The sequence below is a fragment of the Pelobates fuscus genome, chromosome 2 (assembly GCF_036172605.1).
Source record: "Pelobates fuscus isolate aPelFus1 chromosome 2, aPelFus1.pri, whole genome shotgun sequence".
Lineage (NCBI taxonomy): Eukaryota > Metazoa > Chordata > Amphibia > Anura > Pelobatidae > Pelobates > Pelobates fuscus.
Genome location: NC_086318.1, coordinates 166,265,048 through 166,277,526, shown reverse-complemented (window position 1 = coordinate 166,277,526; position 12,479 = coordinate 166,265,048). Strand labels below are relative to the sequence as shown.

Here is a 12,479-nt window from a genome sequence, read left to right as displayed (position 1 = left end):
GCTTGATTGTGCCTCCACGATATTGTCCACTTTCGTCTATGTGCCCTGTTCGTGACCCCAGATCATGCAGGTCGCGTTTGATTTCAGCCACACTTTCTTGCCAGGTGGCGATCAGCTTATTGGACTGCTTGTCCAGGGCTGCTTGGAGAAGAGAGGCTGTGAGCCCTATTTCTGGTGGCATGTCCAGATCTGAGCAGGGGCTGCTCCCTCCGGAGTACCCGGCGCCAACTTGTGGGCCTAGTTCAGTGTGTTGTGAGGCTGGCGGCTTCTTCTGGGCGAAAACATTTATTTTGTCGCTTTTGTCAGCTTGCCTCCGTGACTTGGAGTGCGGCATGATGGCTTGTGAGGTTGTTCCCTCTGTGTGCCGGATTGGGTCGGAATGCCTAGCTCGTGTTGCGGAGCTCGGAGCTCAAGCGGCCATCTTGCTCCGTAGTTCGGACACGCCCCCGGAGAAGGAATTAGAATGAAGGCAGGCGTGCTATAGTCAGGTCAGCTAATGGAAGCAGAAAGCAAAGCTCCCTGGGTGCTAGATTACCAGTCAAAGTGGGGTTTCACTGTTTTAAGGTAAAAATTCTGATTTCTCACAGAAATCAGCACTTTTATCAAGCGACTTCAATTGAATACTCCTTACCCATAAATCCCTTCAGCAAGTGGAGTCGCCTTAACATTACGTTTTTAGAATACATTTTTCAGTTCAGCTTTGTGCCTTATTGGGGCGCTTAAGAAGCGTTTCACAAGAGTCCATGAAATTCATATTAACACCAGGGTTCTGGTTCTCTGAATACCATTAAAAAGGACACCAAACTTTTTGTTACACCAAACTGCTTTTGTTACAGAACAATGTGTTTTTGGATGTTGTACCCTAGTATTCGGTCATACCATTTCTGAGTAATTGTCAGGATGGACAAAAATCTGTCGGAGGTGTGAGCTTGACAAAAAACCAAAGTGCTCTATCACCGATGCCCATCCCTCTGCAGCCACACTGATAATGTAGAAACCTTGGACAGCAGTGATAGTGACGAGCCGTAGGTAAAGCCCACCTTGCCATGCTGTGCAATCCAAACTTCATGCGTAAGAGTACGTTTTTTACAAGGTTTTGTTATCTTCTGGTTGAGCAATTGGACAATGATAGACTAAGAAGTGTCAAACGCAGCTTATGGTTTTTAATTGCAGCATGCAAACACCCCAAGAACTCACATAAAACCATTGTTAAAGACACGCGTGGAGAACCCAAATCATTTATTCTCGAGTCCTATATATCTATAAGACTATAAATATATCAATACCAACACAATCCTCTTGTTACCAAGTATGCGGTCACTATAATGATTGAACTAAACACACCAACAATTGGCTTCAAATATCTGACTGATGATTTAGTGTATCTTCCTCCAAAGAGATCAGGCAAATAAACCATGAATAAGATTTTAAATAATAATCATTGGCACTTTGTCTTTCCCAAATGCTCAAAGAACAGTATTTTATTGTAAATAAAGCCATAGGATTTCTTAATGTGCATCGTCGACTTACCTTTATTATCAGTAATATGCGGTGGTGAAGGCATTATAGTATAATCCGGCAAAAACTTAGGTAGTGGTATGTTCAGCAAGTCTGCTAGAGACCCAACCTTGACCTGTAACAAAACAACTAATATTTCTAACACAAACTGCTTCCACATGGCAAACAACTATTCTCATACAACTATTAAAAAAACCTACCGTATATACTCGAGTATAAGCAGAGTTTTTCAGCACATTTTTTGTGCTGAAAAACCCCAACTCGGCTTATACTCGAGTCAATAGTCTGTATTATGGCAATTTGCATTGCCATAATACAGACAGGGGCTGTGGGGGCTGTGAGAGAGCGTAACTTACCTCTCCTGCAGCTCCTGTCAGCTCTCTCCTCCTCCGCGCCGTCCGTTCAGCACCTCGGTCAGCTCCCAGTGTAAGTCTCGCGAGAGCCGCGGCTCTCACGAGACTTACAGTGTGAGCTGACAGAAGAGCTGACCGGACGGCGAGGAGGAGGAGAGAGCTGACAGGAGCTGCAGGAGAGGTAAGTTACGCTCTCTCACAGCCCCCACAGCCCCCACTGAACTGCCAATGCTGGACCACCAGGGAAGGAGAGCCCTCCTCCCTGCCATATATCAAGCAGGGAGGGGGGACGAAAAAAATATATATTAATAATAATAATAATAATTACATTAAATAATAATAAAAAATAATAATAATGAAATTAAATAAAAATAATAAATAATAATTAAAAAAATTAAAATAATAAAAAAAATACAAAAAAATTGCCCACCCCCCACCAAGGCTCTGCACACACACACACACACACACACACACACACACACACACACACACACTGCACTCATTCACACACACTGCATTCATTATACACACACTGTAAATAAATATTCAATTAATATATTTTTTTAGGATCTAATTTTATTTAGAAATTTACCAGTAGCTGCTGCATTTCCCACCCGAGTCAATAAGTTTTCCCAGTTTTTTGGGGTAAAATTAGGGGCCTCGGCTTATATTCGGGTCGGCTTATACTCGAGTATATACGGTAAATGCTTGGTTCCATTATTTTTATGTTATGCCTTTTATGTTATGCCTAATAAAATGGATTAAAAAGACTGCATAGAAATGATCAGTGTGGCTACAGTTTTAACCTTTAAACCATTAACCACCGCTTTAGTAACACTACGGTCTCAAATGTTTTACTTTGAACTGAAATAATACCGGTTTAAAAATCCAGCTCTTTGAAGCGTTAACAAGCACAGGATACACATTGCTTGCTCTTTAATACTATTAATAAATTTGACTATTCGACAAAAGTACTGATCACCATTTATTTTATATCTATCTATACACACACACACTTTCAGTTGAGTAACTTCATGTAGCAATTAGAATATGCTTCTAGAAATAATTTGTACAAGGGCAGTCATACAGATTTATACCAGATATGGAATATTGTGAAACAAATTTCTAAGTAATTAGCATGGATGGCACACTGTCAAACCAACAACCAACTAAAAAATAAAAAACTAATTAAGAAATTCATAAAGTGCTCTCATAACTAGAGTTGAGCGAACCCGAACTGAATAGTTCGGGTTCATACCGAGCATTAGGTTTTTTTTGGACCCCGGACCTGAACACGGACATATCACTGTATGTTCGGGTTGGAGTTCGGCGATTTAATGACGCGTTTTGAAAGGCTGCAGGGCAGCCAATCAACAAGCGTTTGACTCGTGTGCCCTTAGAAGCCATCACCTAATGTCCTCCCCCCCGGCCCCCACCCCTGCACAGCGGGTAGGAGCCCTAAATAAAAATTCCCCCCAGGTGACTAGGGATCCACAAAACCCTAGTCACTCCCCTCTACCCCCCAAAAATGACCCCTACCTAGCCCCCTCATCCTAAAAATAATGAGGGGGGACCCTTGTCTAAATACCGTTTAAAAAAAAAAAAAAAAAAATAGACTTACCATTTGAGGTCGTCTTTCTTCTAAAATCTTTTTTCAGCCCCCAAAAAGGCCAAATAAAAATCCAGAATAACTGACGCACTTTATAAAAAAAAAATATAAGAAAAAAAAGAAATAATCCTTCACCAATGGAGGGCTCCGCACAGACAGAGCTCTGCAGGGTGGGGGAAGGCTTATAAAGCTTTGCCCCGCCCTACAGTTAAGCTCAGAACACTAATTGGTGGGTTTAAACCATCCAATCAGAGTGCTCTGACAGGTAAATGAAGATACTGACAGGTAGGTCTCTACATTTACCTGTCACAGTACTCTGGTTGGCTTGAAATCCAGCCAGAGTGCTCTGTGTCATTGGTTAGCTTGAAATCCAGCTGCGTAAAATGACAGCACTATAATTGGTGGATTTCAAGCCAACCAATTAGAGAGCTGTGACTTACCTGTCAGAGCACTCTGATTGGATGGCTTAAACCCACCAATCAGAGTGCTCTGAGCCTAATTGCAGGGCGAGGGAAGGCTTTATAAGTTCAGAGTTCAGTCTGCGTGGACCCTTGCATGGGTGAAGATATATACATTTTTTTGCGTCTGTTATTATGGATTTTGATTTGGCCTTTTTGGGGCTGAAAAAAGAAGATTTTAGAAGAAAGAAAACATCAAATGGTAAGTTGTATTTTATCTTTTTTAATAGGTACTTCGTTAATGCCCCCTCCCTCATTATTTTTAGGGTGAGGGGGGTAGGTAGGGGTTAGTTTTTTTGGGGGGGTTGTTATTTATGGCCCCCACCCACCGCTCAGGGGTGGGGGGGGGACATTAGGAATCCCTCCCCCCCCCCCCATTTTTTATTTATGGCCCCCACCCACCGTGCAGGGGTGGGGCCAAAGGTGGAGGACAGTAGGTTCACCCCCCTTATTGCTATTTAGGGCCCCCACCCGTCTCACAGGAGCCGGGGGGCAATAGGTTTATTTTTGTTTTTTTTACAGTGAGCAGCCACTGGCTTCTCACTGTTTACTAGACACGTCCCTACTCGCGGTATAGCGAGTAGGGGCTGAATTTACTAATACTAAGTAATCTTTAATTAGTATTAGTAAATGTGGCTGAAAGACCAATTTAGATATTTCAGCCTTTTGGTAGATAGCTCCCTAATACCATGGGAATTAGGGAGTTATCTACTAAGCGGCTGCTTATTTTATGTTATTTTTAAGTGATTTCCCTATCCACATTTGTTTGCAGGGCACTTGTCCTACTCTTTTACTTTTACCCCAATTTTACTTCCTTTTGCAGCCCTCTAGCCCTTTCCAGGAGTTTTTTAGAGCCATTTTTGTGGCCAAAAGTACGGGTCCCTATTGACTTCAATGAGGTTCGGGGTCAAGTTCGAGTCCGAACCCGGACTTTTTTCCAAAGTTCGGCTGAACCCACACATCCAGGTGTCCGCTCAACTCTATTCAACACCAATCCTCATGGAGTTAATACATCAATAATACATAACAAAAAACCCAAGATGGAAGTACACAGGCTCAAAATCGAGATAGTCACTACAAATTACAACAGCAAAGACATAATTTAATGTTACCAACTTTTACAGGGATAATAAACATCACTCAGCTATGCATAGATTCTTTCAAGATTTTCTCCCTATAGTTAAAACTACTCTAAACTATTGATCTACATATTCCTATAAATTGCCTGTGTAAGGGTTTCTGGAGTATGCATAGTATTTCTTTGAAAAAGGAAAATAATTGGCTGAAATTCACTAGTAACTGGGGAAATTCCATATTTTCAGCAAATAATGTACATGTGTCAATTTTGGAATTAACTTGAAGTGTCCCTTTAAACGTCTGGCTTACCTCCTTTGGAGTATCTTCATCTACCTCCATTTTAGTTTCTGTACTTGTAGGGTTATCTAGATTAGGTGATGTTTCACTCTTCAGCGAAGCTGCATTACAGTACTGCTTGCAAATTTGAACCTTTTTAGGTGGCTCACTTAGACAGCTTTTCTTTTTCCGTTTAGTTGACACTTGATCATAATTAAGATACGATTCGAAGGACATCGTAGGTACATCAAACTCATCTTCATTGTTAGGCTTGGCATCAGGTTGAATTCCAGAGCCCTCCTTAACATGATGCTCATTTACATGGCTTTTAGGTTTCACACTGTTCTTGTCACATTCTTTACCATCATCATTTGGCGAAGTTTTCTTTTTTGTTGCATGGTTGGAAGAGGATGAATTATTTTCCAATTTATCTCTAGAAGAGTGTTTGGAGTTCTTTTCTTTGGAGTGAGATTGATCCTTCAATTTTTCAGAGTTGTGCCTTTTGCTACTGGAACTTTTCTCCAATTTCTCTTTAGGTTGTGGGGTCTTTTTATTCTCCGATATTTTACAGGACTCTGAGTGTTTGCCAACTTCCGCAGGCAGAGATTTTTTTTCTGCACATACATTCTTTTCTTTTGATGCGGGATGATTTATCTTTTTTTCTTCTGAAACCTCTTTATCGTGTTTGTGTTTCGGCTTCTGGTCACTGAATGCAGTAGGAAAACAAAACAAAAAAATAATTACCAGAGACTGCTTACAGTAAAAATGTGTATATACAATCCAACTTAGCTAGTATATAATCTAGGGCCTGTTCATAAAAACATAGTACGTAAATAAAAAAATAACGGTGAAGACTGTATATTTAAGGTCACTAGAACCATATGGCTAAATATTGGTTAATTCATAAAGCAAGTAAAAGGTTATTGAAGTGTTTAAAATATTCATGTAACATTATAAAAGGGAAAATTGTTGCAGAAATTAATCTTGAATAGCTAAAAGAAAACAGATGTGTTCTTCCTCTGGCACAGATCTACACTGCTCTTAAATTATCACCCTTATAAATACAGGTTAGTGAGAGAACAGGACAATCAACTAATAAAAGACATCAGAGGAGATCTGTACCCAAGGAAGCCAACATTTTTGGTTAATTGAGAAAATTTAAAGGAACAATCCAAACACCTAAAGCACTTTAGGTTGCTGAAGTGCTTTATGTATAAAGAATGTCGTCTTCTTTTCCACTTTACAATAAGTCCAGATTTCAATAGAAATTAGCACTTCTATAAATTAATCCTGCTACACCGGCCATCTGTCAGACAACCGATTCTTTTAGTTACAGATGTGGCAAAACTCAAGAAGCAACACCTGTCTTAAATACTTCTCAGTGAGCTGCATTGGGAAGTCTGGTCGGACAGCCACAGAAAGTCTGTGTTGGGTTGAAAATAAATGCATCATGCATGTTTTCATTGGGTGTATATCCACTAAATAGTGACTTGTATGTTGGCAGTGGAGAGTTCCTTTAAGATAGGATTTTGTTAAACACTATCCCTTTATGTGATATTCCCTCTAGTACTGGGCCTTTGTTGTTGTGTCTTTTCTTGTATAGAAACCATCTAGAATTACACTTGGAGTTCTTTAACATCCGGTACAAGCTTCTTCCATTGAAGAACAATTCCTCTTGCAATATCTCCCACATCGTAGTGTTTTCGAAAACTGTTCACAGTTTTCCCTATTCCAGTTTCCTATAAAATAAATAAATAAAAAAAGTAAAGATTATATATAACACATGATTAACAAAAATAAATATCTCCACAAAAAAAAAAAAAACACAGAAAACACTGAACTATTACAAACACTTAGCCTGGACAGATAGCTTGGAAAATATGGAGATAAAATACTCACAATTCCAACATAGAAATCAGTGTCTTAATGTTTAATGTGTGCATAACACAAGCTTGCTAAGAAAGCTCCCTGTTAAAGCTAACATGATGCACTGTTATCCACAATAGGAAGGAGAAACGAATAGCAGAATGTCTGAACAAACTATGCATTTCAACTGTTAAAAGCGGGTGGGAAGGACACATTTATCACCTTATGCAAGTAATCTCTGATCGAATTTAGAAGTGTCTCATTCATAAATTCTACATATGCCAAGTGTAATGCTAGTCTCAGACTCAGAGAAATGTATTCATCCATAGAAATAAATGTAACTGTACTAGGAAAAAAACGCTCTAATTTTTGTTGTTGTTCCATTATGTATATTGATAAGCATACATCTTTTTTATGCAAGTAGCATAATTGCAATATTAATACCTGAGAATTTATTGTTCATCTTCATAGCTTTTTGTACAATTTGGAAAAAAAAAAGTCGCTAAAATGGTCTGATGCCATCACATTTATAACTAAACAGATTATTCTCATTATTGCAATTCTACCCATTAGAACACATTCACTTCTTAGGATTACTACTTTTTTGATCTATCCATGATTTTGAAGAGTAACCCTATATCACTATGCCTTTCCACAAATTGTTTTTCGTTTTATTTTGCGATTCATATTATTCCACCTTTTAGGTTTATTTGTTTATATTTTGTCATATATAATATTTTGAAAAAAATCTCAATAATAAAAACTACTTGAAAATAATACAATGATATAAAATACCAAGAAATGAAGTTCTTAGATGCACCTTTTAATATTAATATTCATCTTCCAGAGACAAAGCTACATTAAATAGTGAAACTAGACCTGAGCTTGTATTAACCCATCAGAAAAGCAGCCACCTGTGTGTTCTCTGACAGGTCCACCCCATTGTCCCAATGAGCTCTGCATTGAATGGTTAGAAGGTCCACACAGTAAGCAGTTAATCTCTGTCCAATACCGAGTCACTGCTGAGAGGAAAAATGGTTATTTACTGTAAAGTAACCCATACTAGCTTCCAGCAACAGGTAACTTACAGACAGCATGTGCCCAGATGTCAGTTAACATCCCAGCAATCTGCTGCCTTCTTTGTTTACTTGTGTGGGGAAGGAAAGTCTGCACTCTCTGCATCCTGTAGACTCCAAGGGCAATCAGTCAGTACAGTATTCTACCAGAACCCATCTTCTCACCTCCCTACTCCTTGTAGTGACAGAGGCAAGGTCAGCCAGGGGCATTGCTTGGTGGCAAAAATACAGTCTACAGACCCTCCCAAGAGTAAATTTATGGTGTTGCCATATTTAAAACCACCCTATACCATGGCCTATGTCCAACCTTAAAGGAACATCTTTGCATTCCTAAAGTGTCCCTCTGCCTCACTGACCCCATCCATGAAAGTGATTTAAAAAAAAAAAAAAACTTTCATTTACCTGGTTCCAGCCCCAAAGTTAATTTATGCTTGGTTGTGCTCTTCATCCACTGAAGTCAGCCAATAGGGTGACCTAATGCGCATGTATAATGCCTTCCCCATAGAAAAGCTTAAAATGAATGTTTTTCTATTGCGTTTTGCTTGATGCCCTCGTGCAAATCCTGAGGACGTCCAGCATCATTTCATGGAGATTGACTGCTTGTAGTGCCTATAGTGGCTGTCTGGTTTCTCTAAAACTCCAATATTTTACATTGCAGGGCTAAGGGGGACAGGGACACTGCACCAGACCACTTAAATGAAATGAAGTGGTCTGCGTGCCTATTGTGTCCCTTTAAACCCTGTGTTCTAAATCACATTTTTACACAATTTTTTTTGAGTATTACATGAATCTATATTTATAAACTCTAAACCTGCGGTATTAACCCCAAGCCAGGAGCAGTAATACCCTGCAGGTAGAGCAATATCAACACAGTGTGCTGTATAATTCATTCCAAATACGGTGCATTAAAGTCGCGCTGTCACAGATTATAGAAGTGGAGGTGTTATTTTCGCTCTGTATTACAAGGGGCTTGGGGCTACCAAAGAAATGGTGTCTAAATTAGATCCAGACCATTTCAGGACCCCACTGAGTTAATTTTTACTTTGAAAATGATCATTTGAGAGCACTTACCACAAGAATATCCAGGGAGATATCAAGTTCTTGCAAGTTTTTCAGAGCTTTTGAAATCTAAAAAAGAAGTAGAGGTATACAATAAATTAAACTACTGAAGTCTGCATAGTTTAACAAGTCAAATTGAATAGCTTCACATTACAACCAACGGTCAAATCACATTGGTCAGCTCTGGGTGAACTTTTTAAAAAGTGACTTGCCGTCTGTGGTACCACCAAAGGCAGCCATGGTATATAAATTATGATCGGTCTATCAAACAATGGACACGTAAGATATAGGCTTGTACTTCTGAACAACAGTACAGACATACAGATATGAAGTAGTAAATGAATAATGCTAAATTTGTAAAACCAAGACGACATGGGCCAGGATAAATGGTCGAATTGTGTGGAAGGAAAGACCCATTTGGGAAAATAGGTCTGGCACTCAGACTGTTTTCCCTGCAGAAGACTTCATGCAGAATTTACACTTCGATGGCTATGAAGGACGATGCATAGCATAGCCTGGCTGCAGCCATTTCCTTCCAATCGTTGCTGCTCAGGTTTGATTAAATAGATACAAATAATGTGGTAGTATAAATACCGCTTTACCAGTGCACCTGGAGAGAAGGTGCCCCTGAGTAACCAGGAGAACCCTGCTTTTTGTAAAAAAACTATTTCCAAACATCTTTACAAGAATAAAGGAAAAAAGAACAGTACCCAGATACAAAGTCTTGCTCTGGCTTGTATGAAGAAATGACACAGATTGATGGGCTTGTTTGATATATAACAAAAGTTAAAGGGACACTATACAGGTCCACCCCCACAAGTGATCTCTCTCCATCTTCACAAGTCTAGTCCCATATGAATACTCCCAGGGTACTTAGCAGTTGACTGCTGTTATGCTCCCTTTGCTCATTGGTCAATCAGAGTTGGGATACAGGGGTGGTTATAGGGGGATACAGCCAGCCCTGGTGGCGGAAAATTCTATGTAGCCTGCAGCTCGTCTGGCTGCAGGCTCTCCTGTCCTCCTGCAGAATGCTATGTGGAGCGTTGCCAAGATCCCTCTCCCTGTCGGCCAGGCATGCTGGGCAGCACAGTGGGGTCCCAGGGCAACTGCCCAGCATGCCCATGGGGAAAGACTTCCCTGGTCACACCCACTTGCTTCCTCCATCATCCACAAGAAAGTCAGCCATTGTGATCAACTCACTGATCTCACTCAAATACATTCCAACATGCAAAAATATATTTCAGGGAGGTGGCTTCACCAGCTACTGTGCGCCCCACACACACCAAACATGTATGAACACCTTGACACACTGGCACATACTGACACAGATACAGGTTATACCTTATATATTTGTTGGCATACCTTTGTGCCCAGAAGGGCAGTTTGCTTGGGGTTCTGGTCCTGGCTGAGGCTGATTGGAGTGAGCATGCACCAGCTCACTCCAGCCTCTCCTCTGCCTCCATGCCGATCTGTGCGCCACCACTGCCTCCAGCCCCCTCCCTCCATTTCTCCCAGGCAACTCTCTGCGAAGCAGGGAAGAAGGGAGAGGATGTTGCTTCCTCCCTGGCGGCAGATACTACTGGGGTCGTTCTACTCTTAAAGGGCCATGGCACCCAAATAGGCCATTGTTAAGCAAGTATTATCGGGTGGAGGGGGGCACAAATAATTCTATATCCTGGAAATCGCAAACACACACAATCTGACATACACAGTCAGATTGTATGATTTACAGGATTTTGTATGTCATTTGTAGGTGTCAGACTGCCGCAATCAAATTGCCGGAGTGACTTGGGATGTCTGGTTTCTCTATAAAATGCATTCAGCATAGTCATTAAGCACAATGCTTATATGTATCACAGTACAGGGACAGCATCTAGGTAACCAGCCCACTACATTAAGCAGGAACTTCCCTTTAGTTCCTCTGAGCCAAGACCATTTAAAAATGGTTAGACTACTTACAATGTGGGGAAGGGGAAAGGGAGTGTCAGGATTATATTGATCCAGCACTCAAAATAGTATCACACCCTAGAACTAAGGGCAATGTCCAACCGGACCTTAGAATTGCCAGACTTAAAATACCATGGAATAGTCAGAAAATTAGCCGAGGTCAGTGACACAGAATGAGACACAGTGATAAGGAAAAGCCAGAAGTCAAGAGTACCAGAAATCAGGGAAGTCAAAACAAAGCTAAAGTCAAAAACCAGAAAAACACGATAGGAAAACACTCTGATAACTAGCTAGTGGAAACCACGTCAGGGCACTGACCAAAAGGTAATTTGGGTTTAAATAACCCTCTTGAGGCGGTCTCTAGCCTCTGATCCCAAAACGTGTGTGCGCGTCCTATTAAAAGAGGAACCGCAACGGCCGGCGTCTCTAGGAACGTCGTACTCGCTGGGGACTGGAACGGAAGGAGGTCGGGCAGCGGTTTGCCGCGACCAAGATAAGTATACAATATCTGTCTGCATGGCAGCTTAGTTTATGTGCGGCCACGCTGGCAGAAGAACGGGGAGCCATGACAGGGAGGAGGCAAAGGTCATGGTATTTCTGGCTTCATCCCTTCAGCTCGTTTCGTCAAACATACATAATTTGTTAATTTAAAGGTTTGTCCTATTTACCTATTGTACAGAACTGGAGGATATGTTGGCACTATAAAAATGATTGTAACTGTTGCGTTAATGGTGCCTTGAGTGTTCCTTTTAAAGTGACACTATAGGCTCCCTGACCACTTTATATTAATGAAGTGGTCTGGGCACCATGTCCCTGTCATTTTAATCCTGCAGTGTAATATATTGTAGGGTTTAAATGCTTTTAGTAAATGTCACACTGATCGCCACTAGAGGCGCTTCTGACCAATTAACCATGGTAAACTGATCGGCACTTAAACACTAGCCTCTGCATATCTCAGCCTTTGAAGTGGTATGGCAATGTGGAGACCCATGCTACAAAGGAGAAAAGGTTAATAAAATGACTATTAATCATTTCAGGGGAAGGGGTGCTATACATTCAACATGGTACTATAGCATTAGGAATACACGTTTGTATTACAAACATATTACAAACACTTTAGTGTTCCTTCAAGAGTTAGCAAATTACATCCCAATCCATTCCAGATAATGCAAGGCCAGTTCACATATTGCAAGTGTGGATTAAAATAAAAATGCTTTAAAATGTCTCTTTAGCCCAGCTG

General features: G+C 40.6%; 1 protein-coding gene across 1 annotated transcript in view; it reads right to left on the bottom strand.

Annotated features, from left to right (window-relative positions):
* The window catches only part of LOC134585670 (elongin-A-like), a 113,384-nt gene that overhangs the window by 49,337 nt on the left and 51,568 nt on the right, over positions 1-12,479 (bottom strand). The window contains exons 2-5 of the mRNA XM_063441124.1: positions 9,305-9,361; positions 6,912-7,030; positions 5,325-5,997; positions 1,531-1,633 (exon numbers count right to left, since the gene is read on the bottom strand). Of these exons, the coding sequence (XP_063297194.1) occupies positions 1,531-1,633; positions 5,325-5,997; positions 6,912-7,030; positions 9,305-9,361 (952 nt within the window). The remainder of the gene's footprint in view (positions 1-1,530; positions 1,634-5,324; positions 5,998-6,911; positions 7,031-9,304; positions 9,362-12,479) is intronic.